Source organism: Neoarius graeffei, chromosome 14 (assembly GCF_027579695.1).
Source record: "Neoarius graeffei isolate fNeoGra1 chromosome 14, fNeoGra1.pri, whole genome shotgun sequence".
NCBI lineage: Eukaryota > Metazoa > Chordata > Actinopteri > Siluriformes > Ariidae > Neoarius > Neoarius graeffei.
The window spans coordinates 29,541,161-29,567,412 of NC_083582.1; the positions used below are offsets into that span (position 1 = coordinate 29,541,161).

General features: G+C 45.8%; 1 protein-coding gene across 2 annotated transcripts in view; it reads left to right on the forward strand.

Annotated features, from left to right (window-relative positions):
• Positions 1-26,252, forward strand: part of vstm4b (V-set and transmembrane domain containing 4b) — a 41,705-nt gene that overhangs the window by 4,574 nt on the left and 10,879 nt on the right. For both annotated transcript variants that reach the window (XM_060939496.1, XM_060939497.1), the window contains exons 3-4: positions 19,473-19,526; positions 19,779-19,886. In XM_060939496.1, coding sequence (XP_060795479.1) covers positions 19,473-19,526; positions 19,779-19,886 — 162 coding nt within the window. The remainder of the gene's footprint in view (positions 1-19,472; positions 19,527-19,778; positions 19,887-26,252) is intronic.

Below are 26,252 nucleotides of genomic sequence, written 5' to 3' on the forward strand. Positions count from 1 at the left end.
ACAACACTGTAGAGATGGGTTTTGTGGAAGAATGAAACTAAATTTGAGATTCACATTTTTGGTTCAGTAAACAATGTACTTACCTACTACCATCTGGCAAGGCACGCTGCAATACAGATGCAAGTGAGGAGTTAAACTCTCGTGGTTACCAGAGGACTAGCCCCCCACTGTAACCTTAGCTATGCAATAGGCGAGAGGCCGAGGGCTACGGAAACGGAGATCGGCGCCGCCCGATGCGCCACATGGCGCGGGAAGGACTTTGACTTGAAACAATGTACTTAAACAGCTTCAATGTGATAGAAAAGAAAAAAGTGAAAAAGTCAGAATTTTGCCAGCTAAAATGCAGAATTTGTTTAGTTTTGAGATAAATGTTTGTAGATATATCCACCAGCAGCCCACAGCACAAAAAACAATGATGGATACAATACACAATATAGAATGACTAGAGTAATCACCTGCATATATGAAAGTTGCTGGTTGCTGATGTGATATTAAAACTTTACCATCTCTGATACAAAACTGCTATGGATAACTACTTGCAGAACAGTTCATAACATGACCTTGACCATGACCATGGCCAGCATTCAGTAAGAAGGGTCATTCCATGTCAAGTCAAACAATGGAGTGTGCATCATAGTCTCAGAATTGTTTATTTTATTTTATTTTAATTTATTTATTTATTTATTTATTTATTTATTTATTCCTGGGGTAGATAAGCTTAATTCATGGAGAAAACCAAAGTTTGAGGGTTGAAGGTTTCTTAGTTCCAAGAATAAACATTTTTTGCAGAACAGTGGGGTCCCATTTAAAAATCCTCACCTGTTATTTATTTATTACCTCCGCCAAGGAGGTTATGTTTTCGGTAGTGTTGGTTTGTTTGTTTGTTGGTTTGCCTGTTAGCAACATTACAGAAAAAGTTATGAACGGATTGCTCTGAAATTTTTTCCAGAGGTGTGACTGGGCACAAGTAACAATCCATTAAATTTTGGCGGTGATCCGGATCACCTTCTGGATCCCAGATTTTTTTAAAGGATTCTTGGCAGAGGTCTGTGCTCTCCGAGTGCTTTTCTAGGGTTTTTTTTTTTCATTTTCAATCCTAATTTTTTCAAGAAATATTTGAGATATAACCTCAAAATCTTCAGGATCAGGCAACTGTATATAAGGGGTGTTCACACGGCACATATTTACATCGATGCTGCACCGATGTATTTTGTTGCGATATATCTTACACTGGTGTAAATTTTGTGGAGTGTTCACACGTCACAAACCTGCTTACTAGAGAGAAGCGTGTTAGCACTGGTGCAGCCCCACTTGCATTCACACGGCAGTGTTTGTGACCGTGCTATACGATAGTAATAATGCGGAAATGAAATATGTGCATGCGTGAAAATGTACTTCCTTTTCCTGGTTGTCATGGCATCACCAAGATACTGCTGACGTTTTCCAGCCCAAAATATGTTCAAATCCGCCAAAATGCACTTAAAACCACCCAATCTGGCAACACTGGAAGACACGCAGTTCTGTTGTTGTTGATATTCACCATTTTGGAAGCGCAAAATACCAGGATGCAAATTATGCAATGCCCGTATGTAATCAACTCTCCTCACGCGTAGCGAGTCTACCACTGTAGCGTTCAGACGTCCCATTTTATATCGGTACTGCCCCGCAAACTAGCATTTACTCCGGAGTAAATTTCTTAAACCACCTCCCGAACAGGGTTAGATTTGCACCGGTTTAAGCAGCTTTCAGGGGCTACACCGGTATAACTTTGTACCGTGTGAACGCTCTACCGGGGCAGCCCCGGTGCTACACTGGAGTAAAAGTTGCCGTGTGAACACCCCTATAGTTGCAAATTTACCATTATGAAACTGTCAGATGTGAGATCCCCTTTTTATTTTATTAGAGTCTGAAAACTGTTTTTAAAAAATATCTAAAAAATACAATCATACAGCGTACTTTGACCTTCTTTTAAAGAAAAAAATGTATCAATAATATTTAAAATCTTTAATGTTGAACATCTCGTTTTTAACCAAGTCAATATAAGTTACCTTTAGCACCCTAGTATCTGCTATGAGGCTCAAAGAAAAGGACCGACTATCAAAATTTAATTTATTCAAGGTAAAGTTGCTACATGTGTACAAAGTAGCACCTCTTTGAAACTTTGAGGATATCAAGTTAGGTATGTTAGCAATTGGATGCACCTAGTTTCAATAAGGTTAAAGTGCATATCCTGGACCAGTTTCTTTTTTTTTTTATATGAAAGTATGTCCCTTTACACACTCATCCAGAAGGGTAATTTTGCACAAGGCCATCTGTCTACAGCAGAAAAAAATAAAATAACAAAATGTGTCTGGAAAAATCCCAAGGGAGTCTGGAGCCAGATTCGTGATGTCACCTGCGGAACCGCCAGCAGGCTGCGAGAGCTTGCATGGTTTCAGTGCACAGCCTGTGGAGACCAAGTTGATCAGCTAGCGATTTTGCATTGAAATATGGAATTGTCACCTGAGCGCAATGTTATTTCACCTTTGGATGAAGAATATAATGAGATGTCAGAATTATTTCTTATCCTGGCAACAGTCAACTTGTGAATTGCCGATTTTCTTGGTCTTTTTCTCGGCTCTGCTTGGTCCTCGGCTTCGAGGGCCTCTTTGGATGCAGCACTTCACCTTCTGTCAGGAGAGATGAACATGGCTGGCTCCTTTGGTGATGCTGACACAGATGGAGACAGTGTTGCTTTGGGCATTCTGACAGATGGAACTGCGTCTTTTTTCAGAGCAAGTTGCCTCGTGAAGCCCATTTCCCACTGCAAATAGTTCTCAAAGTCGTCGGGCCTTGTGAAGTGAGCACCGCAAATAATGTTGTAGTCTGTAGCATGTAACCAATTTTTCCGGGTGCCTCACACGAAGCGCTCCCATTTCTCTCTCATTGTCTGGTCTTTTGGAAAATGATGAGTACTAATCCCATCATGATTGGTGTTGCTACACCATCCTATGATACATCTGTGTGGCAGCGGGGGCGTGGCCAAGCATCAGTCTGTGAATGGAGGGCGGAGTCAGGGAAGGTAAGTGGTGGAATCACTGTACCTGATGGGAATTAACCTGTGCTTGTGTGTCTTCCCCAGTGACCGTGCCCTTTAAAAGGAGAGACAGAGCAGAGAAAGGGAGTTCTCTCCCCAACCAGAACACTTGTGTGTGTGCGCGTGTGTGGCTGGGAATGTGCAAGGCAAAGCTGAAAAGCAGAAAATAAAAGAGTTTTTGAGAACTCAGTTCTGGCCTGCCGTGCTTCTGTGCTCCACCCACCTGGTCAGATACAACAGTGGTGCCGAAACCCAGGACGGAGTGCAGAAGGGAACAGCCACATGGAGTCCTCCCCCTTCAAGGACCTGGTCCATGCCCTCGCCATGGCCCAACAGAGCCAGCACCAGGCGCTGATCGCCCTCTGGAAGGAGTAGGAACAAAGGTTCGAAGCCCTGGTGCTGGTGCAACAGGAAGATCACCAGGCATTCCGGCACCTGCTCGCATCAGCAGGGTCCACGATCACCACCACCATGGACCCTCCCCACCTCACCCTAATGAAGATGGGTCCGCATGACGACCCCGAAGCCTTCCTCACTCTTTTTGACCAGGCAGCAGAGGCATGGGGTTGGCTGGTGGAACAGCGCATGGCGCGCCTCCTCCCCCTGCTAACGGGCGAGGCGCAGCTGACCATGCTACAGCTCCCCACCGACAGCTGGCTGGTCTACACGGACCTCCGCAGGGCCATCCTCCAACGTGTGGGTCGCACCCCGGAACAGCAACAGCAGCGCTTCCGCGTGCTGCGCCTGGAGGAGGTCGGCCAGCCGTTCGTGTTTGGCCAGCAACTCCGGGATGCCTGCCGGCGGTGGCTGAGGGCTGACAACCGCAACGCCAAGGGAATCATCGATCTGGTGGCGCTGGAGCAATTTGTCCCCCAACTTCTGGAAGGAACAGCGGAGTGGGTCCAGTGCCATCACCCAGCATCGCTGGATCAGGCCATCGAGCTGGCAGAGAACCATATGGTGGCCGTTCCGATGGCAGAACAGCGTGTCTCCCCCTCTTCTCCCTCTCCCTCTGTTCCTTGTCCTCACCCCATTCTCCCACCATGGAGGCGGGGGCCGGCTCCACCCCAGCTGGCCTGCCGCACCCGCGGTGCCCTACCGTTTCCTACTTCCTTGTCTTCCCCCCCTCAGGTGAGTGATCTCCGGAACACCGGTGCAGGGAGAGAGCCTGGGCCAGTATGCTGGCACTGCAGGGAACCGGGGCACCTCCAGCATCAGTGCCCAGCAATGGAGGTGGGCGCGATGGTCTGAATCCCCGACGTGCCTGGGACCACCCTCGATACTGCTGGAGCGTATCGCATACTGGTGAGTATCCAAGGGGATACGTATCAGGCTTTGGTGGACTCTGGCTGTAATCAGACCTCAATCCATCAAAGCCTGGTGCAAGATGAGGTATTGGGAAGAGCACAATTGGTGAAGGTGTTGTGTGTGCACGGGGATGTTCACAACTACCCTTTAGTGTCAGTCCACATTCTATTTTGAGGGGAAAAATTTAGAGTAAAGGCGGCGGTTAATCCTCGCCTTACCCACTCAATAATTCTGGGGACTGATTGGCCAGGATTTCAGGAATTAATGACACATTTAGTGAAGAGTGGGGCCTGCCATAGTTCAGCGGGGGGTGGTCCCGGAGTGGCATTGGCGGGAGCAGCTGTCACAGAGCCGTCTATGTCATCACCGCGTCAGAGTGAGGAGGAGCATGCTCCTCCTCCCTCTCTTGGGGATTCCCTCGTGGATTTCCTGTTAGAGCAGTCACAAGACGAGACTCTGCGGCATGCGTTTGACCAAGTGAGAGTAATCGATGGTCAAACTCTCCAGACAAATGCCACCCCGTCCTTCCCCTATTTCTCCATTAAGGATAGGTTATACTGAGTGACGCAGGACACTCAGACTAAGGAACAAATAACACAACTTTTAATCCCAAAGAGCCACCAGGAATTTATATTCCAGGTGGCTCACTTTAATCCCATGGCCGGACACTTGGGGCAGGATAAGACACTAGCCCGAATAATGGCCCAGTTCTATTGGCCAGGGATTCGCGGCGATGTCCGAAGGTGGTGTACAGTGTGCCACGAATGCCAGTTAGTAAATCCCGTGGCCATTCCAAAAGTGCCTTTGCGCCCTCTGCCATCAATCGAGACCCTGTTCGAAAGAATTGTGATGGATCTCGTCGGGCCATTAGATCGGTCAACACGAGGATATCGCTTTATTTTAGTTCTGGTGGACTATGCAATGCACTATCTGGAAGCAGTGCTTCTTTGCAATATCTCAGTATGTAGTATTGCAGAAGCACTCTTCCGCTTCATCTCCCGAGTCAGAATCCCCAAAAAGATTCTGACTGATCAAGGCACTACGTTTATGTCACGCACACTGCGCGAACTGTATGGGTTACTGGGGATTAAGCCTATCCACACCAGCGTTTATCACCCACAAACAGATGGCTTAGTCGAACGGTTTAATCGCACCCTCAAAAACATAATTAGAAAATTTGTAAGCGAAGACGCACACAACTGGGATACATGGCTCGAGCCCCTGTTATTCGCAGTGCAAGAGGTCCCACAAGCCTCCGTGGGGTTCTCCCCATTTGAATTATTATATGGGCATAAGCCGCATGGCATTCTGGATGTGCTACGGGAAAATTGGGAGGAGGGACCTTCAACCAGTAAAAACGAAATTCAACACATTACTGACCTGCGCGCCAAACTCCACACACTCACACACCTAACCCAGGAGAATTTGCGGCAGGCCCAAGAACGTCAAGTCCATCTGTACGACAGGGGCACGTGCCTTAGGGAATTCACACTGGGAGATAAAGTACTCGTGTTGTTGCCCATGTTGAGCTCCAAATTGATCGCCAGGTGGCAAGGACCCTTTGAGGTCACATGGTGAGTCGGGGACGTTGACTATGAGGTGAGGTGAATGGACAGGGGTGGGGCGTTACAGATTTACCACCTCAATCTACTAAACTTTGGAACAAGGAGGTCCCCATGGCGTTGATGGCGGTGGTTCTGGAGAAGGCGGAGCTGGGGCCGGAGTTTCAAAAAAGAAAATTGACATCGCCCACCACTCTGGTCCCCTGTGGAGACCACCTCTCCCCAACCCAGCTCACGGAGGTCGCCCAGTTGCAAACAGAATTTTCTGACATGTTCTCGCCCTTGCCCAGCCACACCCACCTCATAGAACACCACATTGAGACGTCCCGGGGGTAGTCGTGCGCAGCCACCCTTACAGACTGCCCGAACACAAAAAAAAGGTGGTTCGGGAAGAACTCGAGGCCATGCTCGAAATGGGCATCATCAAGGAGTCCCACAGTGACTGGAGCAGCCCGGTGGTCTTGGTTCCCATGGCTGACGGGTCGGTCCGGTTCTGTGTGGACTATAGAAAAGTCAACGCGGTGTCTAAATTTGATGCGTACCCAATGCCTCGTATTGACAAGTTGCTCGATCGACTAGGCATGGCTCATTTTTATTCGACACTGGATTTGACAAAGGGATATTGGCAGATCCCCTTGACTCCGCTATCCCGAGAGAAAACGGCCTTTTCCACACCGTTTGTCTTACACCAGTTCGTCACACTTCTTTTTGAGCTGTTTGGGGTGCCCGCTACATTCCAGTGGCTTATGGATAGGGTCCTCCACCCCCATGCCACCTACGCGGCCGCATACTTGGATGATATTATTATTTATAGTAATGACTGGCCGTGGCACTTGGAACACCTAAGGGCCATCCTTAGGTCACTGAGGCGAGCGGGTCTCACAACCAACCCAAAGGAGTGTGCAATTGGGCGGGTGGAAGTATGGTATCTGGGTTTCCACTTGGACAATGGGCAGGTGCATCCCCATATTAATAAGACTGCAGCGATTGCGGCCTGCCCGAGGCCCAAGACCAAAAAGGGGTGAGACAGTTCCTGGGGCTGGCTGGCTACTATAGTAGGTTTATACCTAATTATTCGGACATCACCAGCCCACTGACTGATCTCACTAAAAAGGGAGCACCAGATCCGGTCCAGTGGATGGAGCAATGCCAGCGGGCTTTCTCGGAGGTAAAGGCTGCACTGTGTGGGGGGCCACTGTTACACTCCCCTGACTTTTATCTCCCCTTTATTTTGCAGACGGACGCATCAGACAGAGGGCTGGGGGCTGTTCTGTCCCAGGAGGTGGATGGGGAGGAATGTCCAGTGCTGTACATCAGCCGGAAGCTGTCGGTGCATGAGGGCAGGTATAGCACAATCAAAAAGGAATGCCTTGCCATCAAGTGGGCGGTCCTCGCCCTCCACTACTACCTGCTGGGGCATCCTTTCACCCTCTGTTCGGACCATGTGCCCCTGCAGTGGCTCCACCGCATGAAGGATGCCAACATGCGGATCACCCGTTGGTATCTGGCACTCCAGCCGTTTAAGTTCGAGGTGGGCCACAGGCCGGGGATGCAGATGGTCATGGCGGATTTCCTCTCCCATCAAGGGGGGGGGGGGGGGGGGGAGGGAGTCGGCTACAGGCCGGATGGCTCCCCGGCCTGAGTCGGGCAGTGGGGGTATGTGGCAGCGGGGGCGTGGTCAAGCGTCAGTCTGTGAATGGAGGGCGGAGTCAGGGAAGGTAAGTGGTGGAATCACTGCATCTGATGGGAATTAACCTGTGTTTGTGTGTCTTCCCCAGTGACCGCACCCTTTAAAAGGAGAGAGAGAGCAGAGAAAGGGAGCTATCTCCCCAACCAGAACACTTGTGTGTGTGTGCATGTGTGGCTGGGAGAGTGTGCAAGATAAAGCTGAAAAGCTGAAAATAAAAGAGTTTTTGAGAACTCAGTTCTGACCTGCCATGCTTCTGTGCTGCACCCACCTGGTCAGATACAACAACTTGTTAACCATTTTAATAATTACGTGATAACGTTGAAGAAATTTGCAGAAAACCACCAGGTCGTTTTCTCATAAACAAACCAGCGCCGACATAGGATTCAGAAGGAGGCGTCCCACACGTGACATCACGAAAATCAATGTTTGCCGGGAAATCCAAATGCCAAGTTTTTTCAGAGGTGGACGAATTCGCCTCAAATGGCTTGATTTCAACTGAATTTTTCAGGTATTGTGCAAGGTAAAAAAATTGTAGAGAATGCAGAATGTGACAGATATTTGACCAAAGTTTAATATAAAATAGGAGAATTACATTGATCTTGCTCCTGAATTTACCCATGATATGCACTTTAAGCTCTCTCCACGTTCTATATCTGATGCCAAAGTAGTGGCTTTTTTTGTCGGTTTATTTTGCTTTTAGCTTACTTTTGGTGGCCTGCCTGGTCTGCTGATTACAGCTTTTTGTGAAACTATTGAACTCTTTTTTTTGTTACCAAACCACAGAGAAACATCATGCCTACAGACTGAAAGTCTTCAGTGGTGAAATACATTAGAAGAACAGGATTAATTGGACTATGATGGTGCAAATTTTGTGTGTATTAACTTTCCATTAAAGTGGTTTCATGCATATTCATCCTTGCCAGCCTGAAATCACACTTGAGATAAGTCCTGGCCAGTATGTAGCTTGTCTGTATGATGGATACTGGTAGATAGCAAATATCATTTCAGTCTCCTCAGAAGCTGAAGGCCCGGTCACACAGCGCTTTACGGCTTTATCACGGCCAAAACCCGTCAAAAAGTGCTCTCCCGTGAAGCAGACGATATTGTTCGTGTTGATGTCGAAGTTAAGACGTGTTACAGTCGATATACAGACGTGACAGGACGCAGGGGAAAATCGGAACGGCGTCGGACGCGGCAAAAAGTTTTGGACTGCTCAAAACTTTAGACCGCGGACAACCACGGCCGGCACACGTGGTAAAGACGTGCAACACAGGTGAAAAACACGTGATAATCAGTGTCCCGGCCGTTATTAAAACTTGGGGAGACGTGGTAAGACGCGAAAGTTTGGCGGTCTATCACGGGCAGAGCACGGTCATCGGACGGGTGTTACGCGTTGGTATCACGGGATATAGCGTGTGTTTAGCGGCTTATCACTGAGAAATGGATTTTTCCGCGTACATAGCACTGTCTAAGCCCGTTAAACGACGTCTCAAACAAGTTCTAAATTCGATTGATCACTGTCTAATCACTTCTGCATCACTTCTGATTTGCGGCATGTAAATACCGTAATTTTCTGAGACCTCGGCACTTGCAGTCTAGATGTCAAGGGGTGAACATGAACCCTCAACGCTGTGATCTCCTCATCTTAATGCTCCAGCACCAACAGAACCAACTGATACAGGCTCAACATATCCTACCGCTTTTATATGCGCAGCAAGCCGCTCTTCCAACGACGCTGAGCCGCGGTTACCCGTGATTTGGCAGTGCTATGGCAGTGAAACAGCCGCCGACGGCCATACCCCGTACAAAGCACGGCAAAGCCAAAATTGACCAAAAATTACCACTTACGACCACGTCCACCTGATTTTTGTATCTTTTTGTACGTGATATAGACGCGGAGTGCTGTGTGACCGGGCCTTGAATACGATGACTTTGAAGCAAGGTTCCTTTACTCTCATGGCCCAGCAAAGTCATTCCACTGGCCATGACGTGTTTGGTGTCAAGACAGCATGTGCTATGCACTGTTCCTGTGCCTGATACCAGTGGTTTAAGCCATCGTTATAGATTTAGTGATACAAATGTGTTAACAATGATTGAACAAAAGTGGAAATCTAAGGTCTAAAATGTTATTTGTACCATTTTCTATCATGTGATAATCCTGGGTAATATAAAGGGGACAATATATTGAACCCTGAAAGTGGCATCTTTGTTATTAAGATTTAGGTTAAGGTTATTTTATTTGTCGTTTCAACCATATACAGTTGGTATAGTACACAGTTAAAATGAAACAACATTTCTCCAGGACCATGGTGCTACATTAAACATCACAGGACTACAATCTACAGTCTAAACATCACAAGACTACAATCTATAATTTAAACATCACAGGACTACAGTCTACAACACACAAAGTACAAGAGTGCAACAAGTGCAACACTGCAAGCAATAAACAACACAAACAACATAAAGTGCAGACACAAACAACATAAAGTGCAGAGTTGAGTATGCATATTGAGGTAGTATATGAAAAGGGAATAAATAAATGTGTGTGAGAGACATTGTAAACATTGTAAAGCAATAGTGCATTATTGTCTACTGTGCAAAGATTGCAGTGTGAGTGGTGTGTTCAGCAGTCAGTGAGTATCAGTCCAGTCCCACAGGGTTGAGGGCAGCAAGCTAAGATTTGTTTTAATTATCAGGACACACATATTTCAAACCTAATTCTGAAGTAATTACCAAGTCTGAACAAAAACAATTTTATGGCCAATGAAAGGAAGAATATCAGTTCTTCCATAGTTTAAGTGACAAGTTCCTGCAACCTTGTACACATGTGGTAATTTATTTTTGAAAATCATGAATTTTAACATTCTGCACATGTTCAGAGGTATCCTGAGAAGAAAAAGGTCATGCCTAATTTATCATACTAACAAAGCATTTAATATTGGTGCATTTCTTTCTTAATAAATCATTTCTGACACTTCAGTACTCATCTAAAGGTAAAATAACACAATTTTAAAACTGCGACTTGGTTAATTATATTCATTTTTAGAGCTCCATCAGACGAAGTTTATTCCTCGGATTGATTTTTTTTCTAATTTAATCATTAAGTACTTTTAATATATTTTAGATGCTGAAAACTTGAGGAAGATACCTTCAATAGTTTTTGAGCAATAAGGCTGTTAACTTGGGGATAAATTACAGGCAGAATTTTTAAAATGGCACCACCACCCCCTTTATAGGCCCATAACACATGAACTTCAAGGCAAAGAAGGTTATAATGCAGGATTTTCCACTAAAATAAGTCAAATAATGGATCGAATTAAAATCAGGTCAATTTGAGATTCAAGTGCAACAACTTTTCTGAATTTTGTTCCATTTCATGCAATGATCCAGAATACAAGGCTGTGTTCCAAACAGCATATTGAACAATAAGCAGTATGCTTAGACAGTGAGGACACTAGAACTGTACTAAGATAGTAGAAACCACAGTGATGTGCAGTTTACGTTGTGAGGGTTATTGGCCATTCTGAGGATGGTATTACAGAAGAATAAAAACAAAACAGTGTCCTCCATGATTATTGGCACCCCTTCTAAAGATTAGTAAAAAAGTGTTAGAAAAAAATCCACCTTTTGGTGAAGTAGCTTCATCTAATCAAGAAATAATTATTTTCAACAAAACACATGTGCCACTATTATTTGTACCCATGTAAATTATAGTGAACACAATGTTACTGAAGCATGTTTCCCATTTAAATTGTACATTTTTTGAGTTGATTGGAGTGTGTAGGAACTTTCAAGTTGTAATCTATGATTTCCTGATTAACTGGGGAACAAATATGAGGTGATACAGAGGCCAAATTCCCTTAGTCATCCATCAACATGGGAAAGATAAGAGAATGCACAAACCAAATGAGGGAGAAGTATGTTGACCTTCATAAGTCAGGGAATGGTTATAAAAAAATACCTACTCACCTGAAAATGTTCATTTCATTGTACAAGAGGTGCCAATAACCATGGAGGGCACTGTATATACACAGTGACTTGACTGTTACATTTACTGAGTATTATCTAAGTACATCTTCTTCCTTTCATCAAGAGCCTGTCTTTTAGCTCTTTTTAATCAACAGTTAGCTCTGACTGTGATTGCCTGATTGAGCAGCAGTATGTATGTATCACTGACCTGCTGCAGTGCTCATCATAACTACAAATAACCAACAGAATGAAGTAATCACCTAACAGTAGCTAGATTAGATGAAATATAAACTATTGTTGAAGGGGAAAAGATTGCTCTGCTGTAAACACACAGAGTGCTCCTGGCACTGAACTGTGTGTTAAATGTTGGGGTTTTCCCAGACACTACACATCTCTGGGGTAATAGACAGGAATGCAGTGTAAAGAATAAAACCATCATGTATGTTCACACAGCCACTGGGGGTGCATAAGCGTACTCTTGGTGCCGATCCCAAGCCTGGATAAACTGGAGAGGGTTGCATCAGGAAGGGCATCCGGCTTAAAACTGTGCCAAATCTAACATGCGGAATGAAAAGAGAAATACCATATCGGATCGGTCAGGGCCCGGGTTAACAACGACCGCCTCTGGTACTGTTGCTTTAAGAATGTTAATGGAGAAGTACAGAGAAGGCCAGAAGGCTACATTGTGTGTTTGTAGACCTGGAGAAGGCATACGATAGAGTGCCGAGAGATGAGTTATGGTATTGTATGAGAAAGAGTGGAGTGAATGAGAAGTATATTAGAGTGGTGCAAGACATGTATGAGAACAGTGAAACAGCAGTGAGGTGTGCAGTTGGAACAACTGAATGGTTCAAGGTGAAGGTGGGACTCCATCAAGGATCTGCTTTGAGTCCTTTTTTGTTTGCCATAGTGATGGATAGCTTGACGGACAAAGTGAGGCAAGAGTCACCGTGGAACATGATGTTTGCAGATGATATTTTGATATGTGGTGAAAGTAGAAAGGAGGTTGAGTTGGGTTTGGAGAGATGGAGGTATGCATTGGAACGAAGAGGAATGAAGGTGAGCAGTAGCAAAACAGAATACATGTGCATCAATGAGAATGGGGATGAGAGTGTAGTGAAGATGCAAGGAGTAGACAAAGAAAGTTGGTGAATTCAAGTACCTGGGGTCAACTGTGCAGGAAAATGGGGGCTGCGATAGTGAGGTGAGAAAGAGAGTGCAGGCGGGGTGGAGCAGTTGGAGAAGGATTTCGGGAGTCATTTGTGATAGGAAAGTCCCAGCAAAAGTGAAAGGTAAGATGTATAAGACAGTAGTGAGACCAGCTGTGATGTATGGATTGGAGACCGTACCCTTAACGAAGAGACAGGAGGCAAAGTTGGAGGTGGCGGAGTTGAGGATGTTAAGGTTTGCAATGGGAGTGACAAGGTTGGACAGGATAAGGAACGAGCACATCAGAAGGACTGCACATGTGGAGAGCTTGGGAATTAAGCTAAGAGAGATGAGACTGAGATGGTATGGGCACATCCTGAGAAGAGATGCAGAACATGTGGGAAGGAGAATGTTAAGGATGGAGCTGCCAGGCAAACAAAAAGGAAGAAGGCCAAAGAGGAGATACATGGATGTGGTGAGAGAGGACAGGAAAGTGGCAGGTATGGTAGAGAAGGATGCGGAAGACAGGGAGAAATGGAGACGAAAGATCCGCTGTGGCGACCCCTAACCAGGAGCAGCCAAAAGAAGAAGAAGAAGAAGAAGAAGATGTATGTTCACACAGATCAATAGATGAAATACAGAACTAAGTTTGAAATACTACAGAAACGCACTGCTAGCTGACTATGGCTATCAAACAACATGATTGAGTAGTGATAAATATTCAACAGTGAGTTTAAATCTGATGACCATTAATTACTAGAAAAAGAAACAATCAGAAATCACATCATACATTAATCTTGGTGGCACGGTGGTGTAGTGGTTAGCGCTGTCACCTCACAGCAAGAAGGTCTGGGCTCAAGCCCCATGGCCGGCGAAGGCCTTTCTGTGTGGAGTTTGCAAGTTCTCCCCATGTCCGCGTGGGTTTCCTCCGGGTGCTCCGGTTTCCCCCACAGTCCAAAGACATGCAGGTTAGGTTAACTGGTGACTCTAAATTGACCGTAGGTGTGAATGTGAGTGTGAATGGTTGTCTGTGTCTATGTGTCAGCCCTGTGATGACCTGGCGACTTGTCCAGGGTGTACCCCGCCTTTCACCCGTAGTCAGCTGGGATAGGCTCCAGCTTGCCTGCGACCCTGTAGAACAGGATAAAGCGGCTAGAGATAATGAGATGAGACATTAATCTTTTTTATGTCTTTTGGAGGGCGGCACGGTGGTGTAATGGTTAGCGCTGTCGCCTCACAGCAAGAAGGTCCTGGTGCTCCGGTTTCCCCCACAGTCCAAAGACATGCAGATTGGGTTAATTGGTGGCTCTAAATTGACTGTAGGTGTGAATGTGAGTGTGAATGGTTGTTTGTCTCTATGTGTCAGCCCTGCGATGATCTGGCGACTACAGGGTGTACCCCACCTCTCGCTCATAGTCAGCTGAGATAGGCTCCACCTTGCCCGCGATCCTGCACAGGATAAATGGTTATGGATAATGGATGGATACTTTTCCTGCCACCTAATTTTACTGTTTACTGCTGATGCTGTGAGTAGCCATGTTTATTTGCTGTCACTTGCTGAACTTGAAGTTGAGGAGGCCAACCCTAGCTCCTGAATAGGAATTATGAGTTGAAGGGGTGTTTTCTTTGAATTTCCCTAGTCAGATGTCAGAAACTGTAACCTTCATTTGAATGTAGTATTATTCCCCCTTTTAAAAAAAAGTTGTTGCAGCTGTATTGCTGATGCAGTTTGAAGGACTTCGTGTGTTGCAGAATGACTTTTGGCATCACATCTTTTTTTCCAGACTTCATACTGAATGAATGCTGTGGTAGACCATTTTGTATCTGGGTCTCTTTGTCCAAATATGTGCTGTGTGACTGAAGAGAAAGCGTCTCTATTCATTTTCCAATTTTGTCACTCATAAATTAGAACTCAAAATAAGTGTATTATTAAGCAGGCCATGAATAGTGACATAAATAACCAAAAAATGTACTGTGGTTTATTAGAGCCATTTTTATAGACAGTTCACTGTTCTTCTCCAGAGCCATTACTGAATTCAATAATGTATTAGTCATGTATGATTTAATCTAAAAACAATGCGTTATATTCAATAATAAGCTCTAATTTGATACAGTTGAAATTATGTCAATAAAGCTGATAAGAAAACTGGGTGGATATAACTTCTGGGTGAATTATGTTGGATTTCATGCAAATGAAGTCATAACAAAATGCTACAATTGCTAGTCCTTCCCTAACTTTAACAATATGCGAGCTTGTACATTAATTGGCTTATGCAAAATTATTAGCAATTTGCAATTAGCTAATTATTTTCCACATGGCCAGTCCATTACAGACAGAATATCAGCTGACTCCTTCTCTAAACAGTTCTTGTATAGTTTGGAGCTGTGCTTTGGGTCATTGTCCTGTTGTAGGAGGAAATTGGCTCCACAGGTTATGGTATGGCGTTGCAAAATGGAGGGATAGCCTTATTTGTTCAAGATTCCTTTTATCATGTATAAACCTTCCACTTTAGTACCACCAAAACACCCCCAGACCATCACCTTTCCTCCACCATGCTTGACAAATGGCGTCACGCACTCATCCAGCATCTTTTCATTTTTTCTACATCTCACAAATGTTCTTCTTTGTGTTCTAAACACCTCAAACTTGGATTAATCTGTCCATAACACTTTTCTTTTTCAGTCTTCCTCTTTGGGCGGCACAGTGGTGTAGTGGTTAGCGCTGTCACCTCACAGCAAGAAGGTCTGGGCTCAAGCCCCATGGCCGGCGAAGGCCTTTCTGTGTGGAGTTTGCAAGTTCTCCCCATGTCCGCGTGGGTTTCCTCCGGGTGCTCCGGTTTCCCCCACAGTCCAAAGACATGCAGGTTAGGTTAACTGGTGACTCTAAATTGACCGTAGGTGTGAATGGTTGTCTGTGTCTATGTGTCAGCCCTGATGACCTGGCGACTTGTCCAGGGTGTGCCCCGCCTTTCGCCTGTAGTCAGCTGGGATAGGCTCCAGCTTGCCTGCGATCCTGTAGAACAGGATAAAGTGGCTACAGATAATGAGATGAGATGAGTCTTCCAATGTCTGTGTTCCCTTGACCATCTTAATATATTCTTTTTGTTGGCCAGTCTCAGATCTGGCTTTTTCTTTGTAACTCTGCCTAGAAGGTCAGCATCCTGGAGTCACCTCTTGAGTGTTGATGTTTTGGCTGATGATTTGTTGTGCCATTCAGTGAAGCTGACAGTTGAGGACCTGTGAGACCTCTGTTTCTCAAACTAAATACTCTGATGTACTGTACTTGCACTCTTGCTCAGTTGTGCACTGAGGCTCCCCATTTCTCTTTCTATCTTAGTTAGGGCTAGTTTGTGCTGTTCTTTGAAACAAGTACTACATGCCTTTGTATCAAATCTTCAGTTTCTTTGCGATTTATCACTTCCTTTCTTGGAACAAGAATAGACTGATTAGTTTTAGAAGAGAGTTGTTTTCCTTTTTTTTCTTCTTCTTTTTTTTCCTGGTCATTTTGAGTCCATAATTGAACTCCCAAATGCTGATGTCAGAGACTTGAGTAGCCTCAAGTAGGCCACTTTTATTGCTTCTTTAATTGGCACAATGGTCTTCAACTGTGCTACCATGTAACTGCAAAAGGGTTTTCTTATGATCAGTTAGCCTTTTAGCATGATAAACCTGGACTAAAAAAGTGTGCTTTTCTTCCAAAAAACCCAAGGGAATTTACAAATGACCTCAAACTATATACAACCCCAATTCCAAAAAAGTTGGGATGCTGTGTAAACTGTAAATAAAAACAGAATGTGATAACTTGCAAATCATGGAAACCCGATATTTCATTGAAAATAGTACAAAGACAACATATCAAATGTTGAAACTGAGAAATTCTATTGGTTTTTGAAAAATATAGGCTCGTTTTGAAATTGATGTCAGCAACACGTTTCAGAAAAGTTGGGACAGGGGCAAGAAAAGACTGAAAAAGTTGTGTAATGCTAAAAAAAAGCCTAGTTTGTTTAATTGGCAACAGGTCAGTAAGATGACTGGGTATAAAAAGAGCACCCCAGAGAGGCGGAGTCTCTCAGAAGTAAAGATGGGGAGGGGTTCACTGCTCTGTGAAAGACTGCGTGGGCAAACAGTGCAACAATTTAAGAATAACGTTCCTCAATGTAAAACTAAAGAATTTGTGGATCACATCATCTGTGGGCCATAATATCATTAAAAGACTCAGAGAATCTGGAGAAATCTCTGTATGCAAGAGACAAGGCTGAAACCTGACATTGGATGCCTGTGATCTTCAGGCCCTCAGGAGACACTGCATTAAAAGCAGACATGTGTTTGTAGTGGACATCACTGTATGGGCTCAAGAACACTTCAGAAAACCATCATCTGTGAAAACACTTCATTACTGCATCCACAAATGCAAGTTAAAGCCAGATATAAACAATATCCAGAAACACCACCACCTTCTCTGGGCCTGAGCTCTTTTAGGATGGACTGAGGTGAAGTGGAAAACTGTCCCAAGGTCTGACGAATCAAAAGTAGAAATTCTTTCTAGAAATCATGGACCCCACGTCCTCCAGGCTAAAGAGGAGAGGGACCATCTGGCTTGTTATCAGTGCACAGTTCAAAAGCCAGCATCTGTGATGGTATGAGGGGGCATTAGTGCACATGACATGGGTAGCTTGTACATCTAGGAAGGCATCATTAATGCTGAATGATATAAACATGTCTCAGAGCAATATGCTGCCATCCAGACAAAATCTTTTTCAGGGAAGGCCTTTCTTCTTTCAGCAAGACAATACCAAACTGCTTTCTGCACATATTAAAACTGCATGGCTCCGTAGTAGAAGAGTCCAAGTGCTAAACTGGCCTGCCTGCAGTCCAGACCTGTCTCCCGTTTAAAACATTTGGTGCATTATGAAGTGTAAAATATGACAAAGGAGACCCCGAATTGTTGAGCAACTAAAATTGTATATCAGGCAAGAATGGGGCAACATTTCTCTTTCAAAACTACAGCAATCTGTCTCATCATTTCCCAAACGTTTACAGAGTGTTGTTAAAAACAGAGGTGATGCGACACACCCCTGTCCCAACTTTTCTGAAACGTGTTGCTGACATCAAATTCAAAATGAGCCTATATTTTTCAAAAAACAATAAAATTTCTCAGTTTCAACATTTGATATGGTGTCTTTGTACTATTTTCAATGAAATATAACGTTTCCATGATTTGCAAATTGTTGCATTCTGTTTTTATTTACAGTTTACACAGCGTCCCAGCTTTTTTGGAAGTGGGGTTGTATACTGTATTTAGCAAAACAAGTTTACTGGTAAGTAGCACCTACTTTCGTGAAGTCCATTCTAGTTATCTAACACTTAAAATACTTGAATACTAAAGTGGTAAATCAGCTTAATTTTATTTGTTTAGGCTTAAATAATTCATTATGTATGGAATAAATCACTCAGTGTCAAGCTGTTTTTGGAAAATATTCATGTAGTGTGATATGGCCTGATGTGAAGCAGAGTTACTGTTCCCATGTTGATTATTTATCAATAACAGCATATCCCAAAGTGTTTTATTCCTCTTATAACACAGCAATTTGCCAACATTTTCTAAAATTCATGAAGCAACAACACATCATACTTTTTCATTTGCATTATAGAAGCTGTACAAATTGTTACTTTAGAAATAATAACATATTCAAACAAGTCAGTAATAAAATCTTTTTAATAATAAATAATAAATCTAAGAAAATTATTCATCACATTCTGACCAATCAGAATGGAGAATTAAATGCATTTTAGTTTTTATTTGATATATTTGGTAATATGATTATTACTGCACTTCGATTAATACTTGCTACTTACCATCACCATTGTTAACTGTTTAGTCATGGTTATTGAAGTATTAAGTAATGTTTACTAACATTGTAAAGTGTAACAGACTTTTCTGTGTATTTTACAATAAATAGTTCAAATTGGGTAGCACAGTGGTGGAATGGTTAGCACTGTCACCTCATAGCAAGAAGGTTGCATGTTCTCCTCATGCCTGTGTGGGTTTACTCAGGGTGTTCAGGTTTCCTCCCACAGTCATGCAGACAAAGACTTCGGTCAACTGGCTACTCTAAATTGCCCATAGTTGTGAATGTGAGTGTGAATGGTTGTTCGTCTCTGTGTTAGTCCTGTGATAGCCTGGTGGCCTGCCCAGGGTGTGCCCTATCTCTCGCCCAAAGTCAGTTGGGATTGGCTCCAACTTCCCCCATGACCTTGACAGATAAGCAGTATAGACAATGGATGGATGGATGGTTCAAACTGATTAATCTAAGGCACATTTTAATACACTTTATGCTTGTACCTTTGTACATTCTAAAGAATTGAGTCATTGCTAAATAGTAAACACCACATGAGAATTAAAGCAGATCATGAACAAGCAGTACATCAAAGTGCCAACATTCCTTCTGCTTACGTCGTGCCATCTGTAGGCCTGTCTAACCTTATTATCAGCTGCCGACAAGGTTTATGAGTATTTCAGAGGCTCCCAGTGGATGTCAACCATGATGAGCTGCTTCGCCAAGAACAAGCACATCCATAGAAAGGGATAGCCTTCATGCTGTTATCCCACACACAGCACCCTGTAATTTACTTTATTTAACCCTGAGCGCCATGCAATTACCAGGCCGATGGAGCTGCAGTCATGAGTGTGCATTTCTCCCTGTTCTTTCTGTAGTGCACTTCCTTCCATCCACCAATGCCAAGGATGGGCTTTGGAGCCTGTTTGAAGGTAAGCCACAGATTTATTCTTACCCATCCAGTCCTAGACAAAAATAGTGCAGAGCTCCAAATAATGTACCATCCAGGGAAGTGGAAGGAAAGTCTTCTCTTCTTTTGAAACCTGAGAGAATAAACTTCAATCATTCTTCCCACAGCAAATAATCTGGTTTAAATTATATAATTATGAGAAACTCTTGTGGTCATTTGATAAGTCTGGAGCCATTGTTCATAAGCTGAAGTTCATGTTTTGTGTGTGTTTCAGATGTGTATCTTTGTGCAGTGCTGATTTGCTGTGTTGGGCTCTTGTGCATGTGTATGTTTACCGTTGCCGTGGGCTGCCAGTATCTGCAGAAGAAGAGGCATTTAAAAGGTACAACCTAATTTATTAACTTCACTTCAGAAGTGAATGTTATAAATATGAGGTGAGCTGGTATGACAAGGAATGTGCAGTTTGAAGTTTTAGGTTTTAGTGCAGGTTAAAGTTTTAGTGGTCTTTTTTAAATGTATTTTTATCATATGATTGTGACTACTTCAGCCACCACCACCACCACTACTACTACTACTACTACTAATAATAATAATAATAATACCACACCTCAAGTGCCCCCTTTGCACAATTATAGAGCAAAAATGTCTGGCCATACATGAAATATAGCCCCCTGGGGAGGGCCCTTTGTTACTCTGTAATATAATCAAACCAACCACATCGGAAAACAGGGAAATGACTATCTTTTATAACCTTTTATTACCTTCTGCGTCTCCATTTTAGCTATGCTGTCATAGTTAGTCTTGCCGGAGTCCCTGCTTGCACTGAACGCACAAGGAAAATAAAGATTTTAAACATATGAACTAATAAAGTTATCCTGATTAAATGTATTTATCCCTAATAATTAAGCCAGAAAGTGATCATGGCAAGGAAAAACTCCCTGAGACAACATGAGGATGAAACCTTGAGAGGAACCCGACTAAAAAGGGAACCCATTCTCATCTGGGTGACACCAGATAGTGTGATTAAAAATAATTAATTTCTAGAATAACCAAAACAAAAGCATGTCATAAACAAAAACACATCGAGTGAACTTAAGACAAAACAACATGAACTGCACTGCTCATCTGTCAGAACCACACCACATGCTGAGATGGAGAATTTGTGACAAATGCCATAAAAATGGCATTTTGGCATTCCGCAGGTCACTTTATACTATTGCACTTTATAATATTCCTGCTGCTGCATAATTTAATTTAATACTCTTCATATTTATTTCTGTGCTGAGCCAATTTGCAACGAAATTTCGTTTGGTGTACATTTGTTGCATACTGAATGACAATAAAGGTTGTCTAAGTCTAAGTCTGTGTAAGTCTAAGTCTAAAAATGTGGCCTTCTTAAAATGTCAAGGCCATGAACCCTATTGCATTTGCTATTGCCTGAATAAAAGCAGGACAATTTGGCTGTGAAGATTTCACTGTACTCAAGTTTTTATTTTATTTTTGCCACCCAGGGCAATTTGATTTTTCTAAAGTCTTAAAAGATTTGCTGTATGTTTGCTGTATGCTATTTGTTGTATATGTATTTTCTACATTGAAATGCTGATAAGTCAATGTCAATGACATGAGCTACATTGATAACTTCCTACTTCCAAAAACCTAGTGAATCATTAGGCTGAATTAGGCTTAATGTGGCTCCACATATTCCGATATAAGTCACTATGAGAAGTGCACAAAATGTTTTGTTGTTATTTTGCCGATACTATGATTAACGCTGCAGTCATTGGATCCTTTAGATAACTTACAGTCTAGGCTACAGAAATTAACTTGGTACAGACTATTCTTTCAAACCAAGATTGCTTACTTTATAACAGCTGCACTGCAATAATGATACAAGTAATAAGTATAATTCGACAGCCAGACATATGTCAGGGCATTAAATGCAGTTCAATGGTTTGTGGAACCAAAACCAGTTTGTTGAACCAATGTTACACACACTTCATTACTTCAATATACCTTACACAGCTTAGCAGTAAACTGAAAGCGTCATTTGATGACTGTAGCAGTTCATGTAGGTGGGTGGAGCACAGAAAGACGGCAGGACAGAACTGATTTCACGAAACTCTCTTTTATTAAGCTTTTCAGCTTTTATCTCTATTCCCACACACTCAGACACACATACACACATCAGCCGTCTGGTTGTGGAGAGAGCTCTCTCTGCTCTTGCTCTCTCCCCTTAAATAGGGCGCGGTCACTGGGAAGACACACAAACACATTAATTAACAACAGGTGTAGTGATTCTGCCACTTACCTTCCCTGACTCCGCCCTCCTGTCACAGACCGATGCTAGACCACGCCCCCGCTGCCACATACCCCCACCGCCCGACTCAGGCCGGGCAGCCGTCCGGCCCGCAGCCGACTCCCCCCCCCCCCCCCCCCCCCCCCCGAGGGGAGAGGAAGTCCTCCACGACCATCTGCGCCCCCGGCCTGTGGATGACCTTGAAATTAAAGGGTTGGAGTGCCAGATACCAACGGGTTATCCGCGCGTTGGCATCCTTCATGCGGTGGAGCCACTGGAGGGGCGCGTGGTCCGAACAGAGGGTGAAAGGGCATCCCAGCAGGTAGTACCGGAGGGCGAGGACCGCCCACTTGATCGCCAGGCACTCCTTCTCGATGGTACTGTAGCGCCCCTCACGCACCGACAGCTTCCGACTAATGTATAAGACTGGGCGATCCTCCCCCTCCACCTGCTGGGACAAAACGGCCCCCAGCCCTCTGTCTGACGCATCCGTCTGCAACATAAAGGGGAGAGAAAAGTCAGGGGAGTGTAAAAGTGGCCCCCCACACAGTGCAGCCTTTACCTTAGAAAAAGCCCGCTGGCATTGCTCCGTCCACTGGACCGGATCTGGTGCCCCCTTTTTAGTCAGATCAGTCAGCGGGCTGGTGACGTCCGAATAATTAGGTATAAACCTACGATAATAGCCAGCCAGCCCCAGGAACTGTCTCACCCCCTTTTTGGTCTTGGGCCTCGGGCAGGCCGCAATCGCTGCGGTCTTGTTAATCTGGGGACGCACATACCCATTGCCCAAGTGGAAGCCCAGATACCGTACTTCCACCTGCCCAATCGCACACTTCTTCGGGTTGGCTGTGAGACCCGCCCACCTCAGCGACCTAAGGACGGCCCTCAGGTGTTGTAGGTGCCGCGGCCAGTCATTACTATAAATAATGATATCATCTAGGTACGTGGCCGCATAGGTGGCGTGGGGGCAGAGGACCCTGTCCATCAGCCGCTGAAACGTAGCAGGCGCCCCAAACAGCCCAAAAGGAAGTGTGACGAATTGGTGTAAGCCGAACGGTGTGGAAAAGGCCGTTTTTTCCCGCGATAATGGAGTAAAGAGGATCTGCCAATAACCCTTTGTTAAATCCAGTGTCGAGTAAAAACAAGCCATGCCTAGCCGATCGAGCAACTCATCAATACGAGGCATTGGGTACGCATCGAATTTAGACACCGCGTTGACTTTTCTATAGTCTACACAGAACCAGACTGACCCGTCGGCCTTGGGTACCAAGACCACCGGGCTGCTCCAGTCACTGTGGGACTCCTCGATGATGCCCATTTCGAGCATGGCCTCGAGTTCTTCCCGAACCACCTTTTTCTTGTGTTCTGGTAACCTGTAACGGCAGCTACGCACTACCACCCCCGGGGCGTCTCAATGTGGTGCTCTATGAGGTTAGTGCGGCCAGGCAGGAGTGAGAACACGTCCGAAAACTCGGTCTGCAACTGGGCAACCTCTGCGAGTTGGGTCGGGGAGAGGTGGTCTCCACAGGGGACCGGAGAGAGGCGTGATACTAATGTTCCTTTTTGAACCTCCGGCCCCAGCTCCGCCTTCTCCGGAACCACCGACACCAACGCCACGGGGACCTCCTCGTTCCAGAGTTTGAGTAGGTTGAGGTGGTAAATCTGTAGCGCCCCACCCCTGTCCATTTGCTTCACCTCATAGTCGATGTCCCCAACTCGCCGTGTGACCTCAAAGGGTCCTTGCCACTTGGCGACTAATTTAGAGCTCGATGTAGGCAACAGTATGAGTACTTTCTCTCCCGGTGCGAACTCTCTAAGGCGCGTACCCTTGTCGTACAGGCGGGTTTGCCGTTCTTGGGCCTGCCGCAAATTCTCCTGGGTTAGGTGTGTGAGCGTGTGGAGTTTTGCACGCAGGTCAATAACGTATTGAATTTCATTTTTGCTTGGTGAAGGTCCCTCCTCCCAATTTTCTCGCAGCACACCTAAAATGCCGCGCGGCTTACGCCCATATAATAATTCAAACGGGGAGAACCCCGTGGAGGCTTGGGGGACCTCTTGCACTGCAAAGAGCAAGGGTTCGAGCCATTTATCCCAGTTACGCGCGTCCTCACTTACAAATTTTTTAATTATGTTTTTAAGAGTGCGATTAAACCATTCCACTAAACCGTCCGTTTGTGGGTGATACACGCTGGTGCGGATCGGCTTAATACCTAATAACCCATACAGTTCGTTCAGTGTTCATGACATAAACGAGGTGCCTCAATCAGTCAGAATCTCCTTCGGGATTCCAACTCGGTAGATGATGCGGAAGAGTGCCTCCGCAATACTGCATGCTGAGATATTGCGAAGAGGCACTGCTTCCGGGTATCGTGTTGCATAGTCCACTAGAACTAATATAAAGCGGTACCCTCATGTTGACCAATCTAATGGCCCGACGAGATCCATCCCAATTCTTTCGAACGGGGTCTCGATTAACGGTAGAGGGCGCAAAGGCACTTTTGGAATGGCCGCTGGATTTACTAACTGGCATTCGCAGCATGCCGTACACCACCTACGGACATCGCCGCGAATCCCTGGCCAATAGAATCGGGCCATTATTCGGGCTAGTGTTTTATCCTGCCCTAAGTGTCCAGCCATGGGATTAAAGTGAGCCGCCTGGAATACCAATTCCCGGCGGCTCTTCGGAATTAAAAGCTGCGTGACTCGCTCTTTAGTTTGAGTGTCCTGCGTCACTCTGTATAATCTATCCTTCATAATCGCGCAGTAGGGGAAGGACGGGGTGGCGTTCGGCTGGAGTGTTTGACCATCGATTACTCTCACTTGGTCAAACGCATGCCGCAGAGTCTCGTCTCGTGACTGCTCTAATGGGAAATCCGCGAGGGATTCCCCAATAGAGAGAGGAGGAGCCGGCGGCTCCTCACCCTGACGCGGAGATGACGTAGACGGCTCTGTGACAGCTGCTCCCGCCAAAGCGACACCGGGACCTCCCCCTGTCAAATGGCAGGACCCACTCTTTACTAAGTGTGTCATTAAATCCCGAAATCCCGGCCAATCAGTCCCCAAAATTAAAGAGTGGGTAAGGCGAGGATTAACCGCCGCCTTCACTATCAATTTTTCCCCTCAGAAAAAAATGTGGACTGACACTAAAGGGTAGTTGTGAACATCCCCGTGCACACACAACACCTTCACCAATTGTGCTCCCCCCAATGCTTCATCTTGCACCAGGCTTTGGTGGATTGAGGTCTGATTACAGCCAGAATCCACCAACGCCTGATATGTATCCCCTTGGATACTCACCGGTATGCGATATGCTCCGGCCCGATTGAGGGTGGCTCCTGGCGCGTTGGGGATCCGAACCACCGTGCCCACCTCCATTACCAAGCACTGCTGTTGGAGGTGGCCCAGTTCCCCGCAGCGCCAGCAGACCGGCCCGGGCTTCCTCTCTGCACTAGTGCTCTGGGGCTCACTTGCCTGAGGGAGGGGAGAGACAGACACAGAAGGGAGACATGGAAGGGCACCGCGGGTGCGGCGGGCCAGCTGAGGTGGCGCCGGCCCCCGCCTCCGTGGTGGGGGAATGGGGCGAGGAGAACACACAGGAGGAGGGGAGAGAGAGAGAGGAGAGAAGAGAAGGGGTCGTCTGCTGTCCTGCCGTCGGGACAGCCGCCAGATGATCCTCCGCCAGCTCGATTTCCTGATCCAGCGACGCCGGGCGGTGGCACTGGACCCACTCTGCGGTTCCCGCTGGTAAATGTGTGATGAACTGTTACAGTACCACCTGGTCGATGAGTCCCTCGGCATCGCAGCTGTCGGCCCTCAACCACTGCCAGCAGGCGTCCCGGAGTTGCTGGCCAAACGTGAACGGCCGGCCAACTTCCTCCAAGCACAGAGCGTGGAAACGCTGATGTTGTTGCTCCGGGGTGCGTCCCACCCACTGGAGGACAGCCCGGCGAAGGTCCGCGTAGGCCAGCCGGCGGTCGGCGGGGAGCTGTAGCGCGGCCAGCTGCGCCTCTCCCGTTAGCAGGGGGAGGAGGCGCGCCGCGCGCTGTTCCACCGGCCACCCCGAGGTCTCTGCTACCTGCTCAAAGAGCGTGAAGAATGTCTCGGGGTCGTCCTGCGAGCCCATCTTCGTGAGGGTGAGGGGGGAAGGGCCCGCGGCGGTGGAGATGGTGGACCCCGCCGACGCGAGGAGGTGCCAGAACGCCCAACGATCTTCCTGTTGCGCCAGCACCAGGGCCTCGAACCGTTGTTCTTGCTCCTTTCGGAGGGCGAGCAGCGCCTGGTGCTGGCTCTGTTGGGCCGTGGCGAGGGCGTGGATCAGGTCGGCGAAGGTAGAGGACTCCGTGTGGCTGTTGTCTTCTGTGCTCGTCCCGGGTTTCGGCACCACTGTAGCAGTTCGTGTAGGTGGGTGGAGCACAGAAGGACGGCAGGACAGAACTGATTTCACGAAACTCT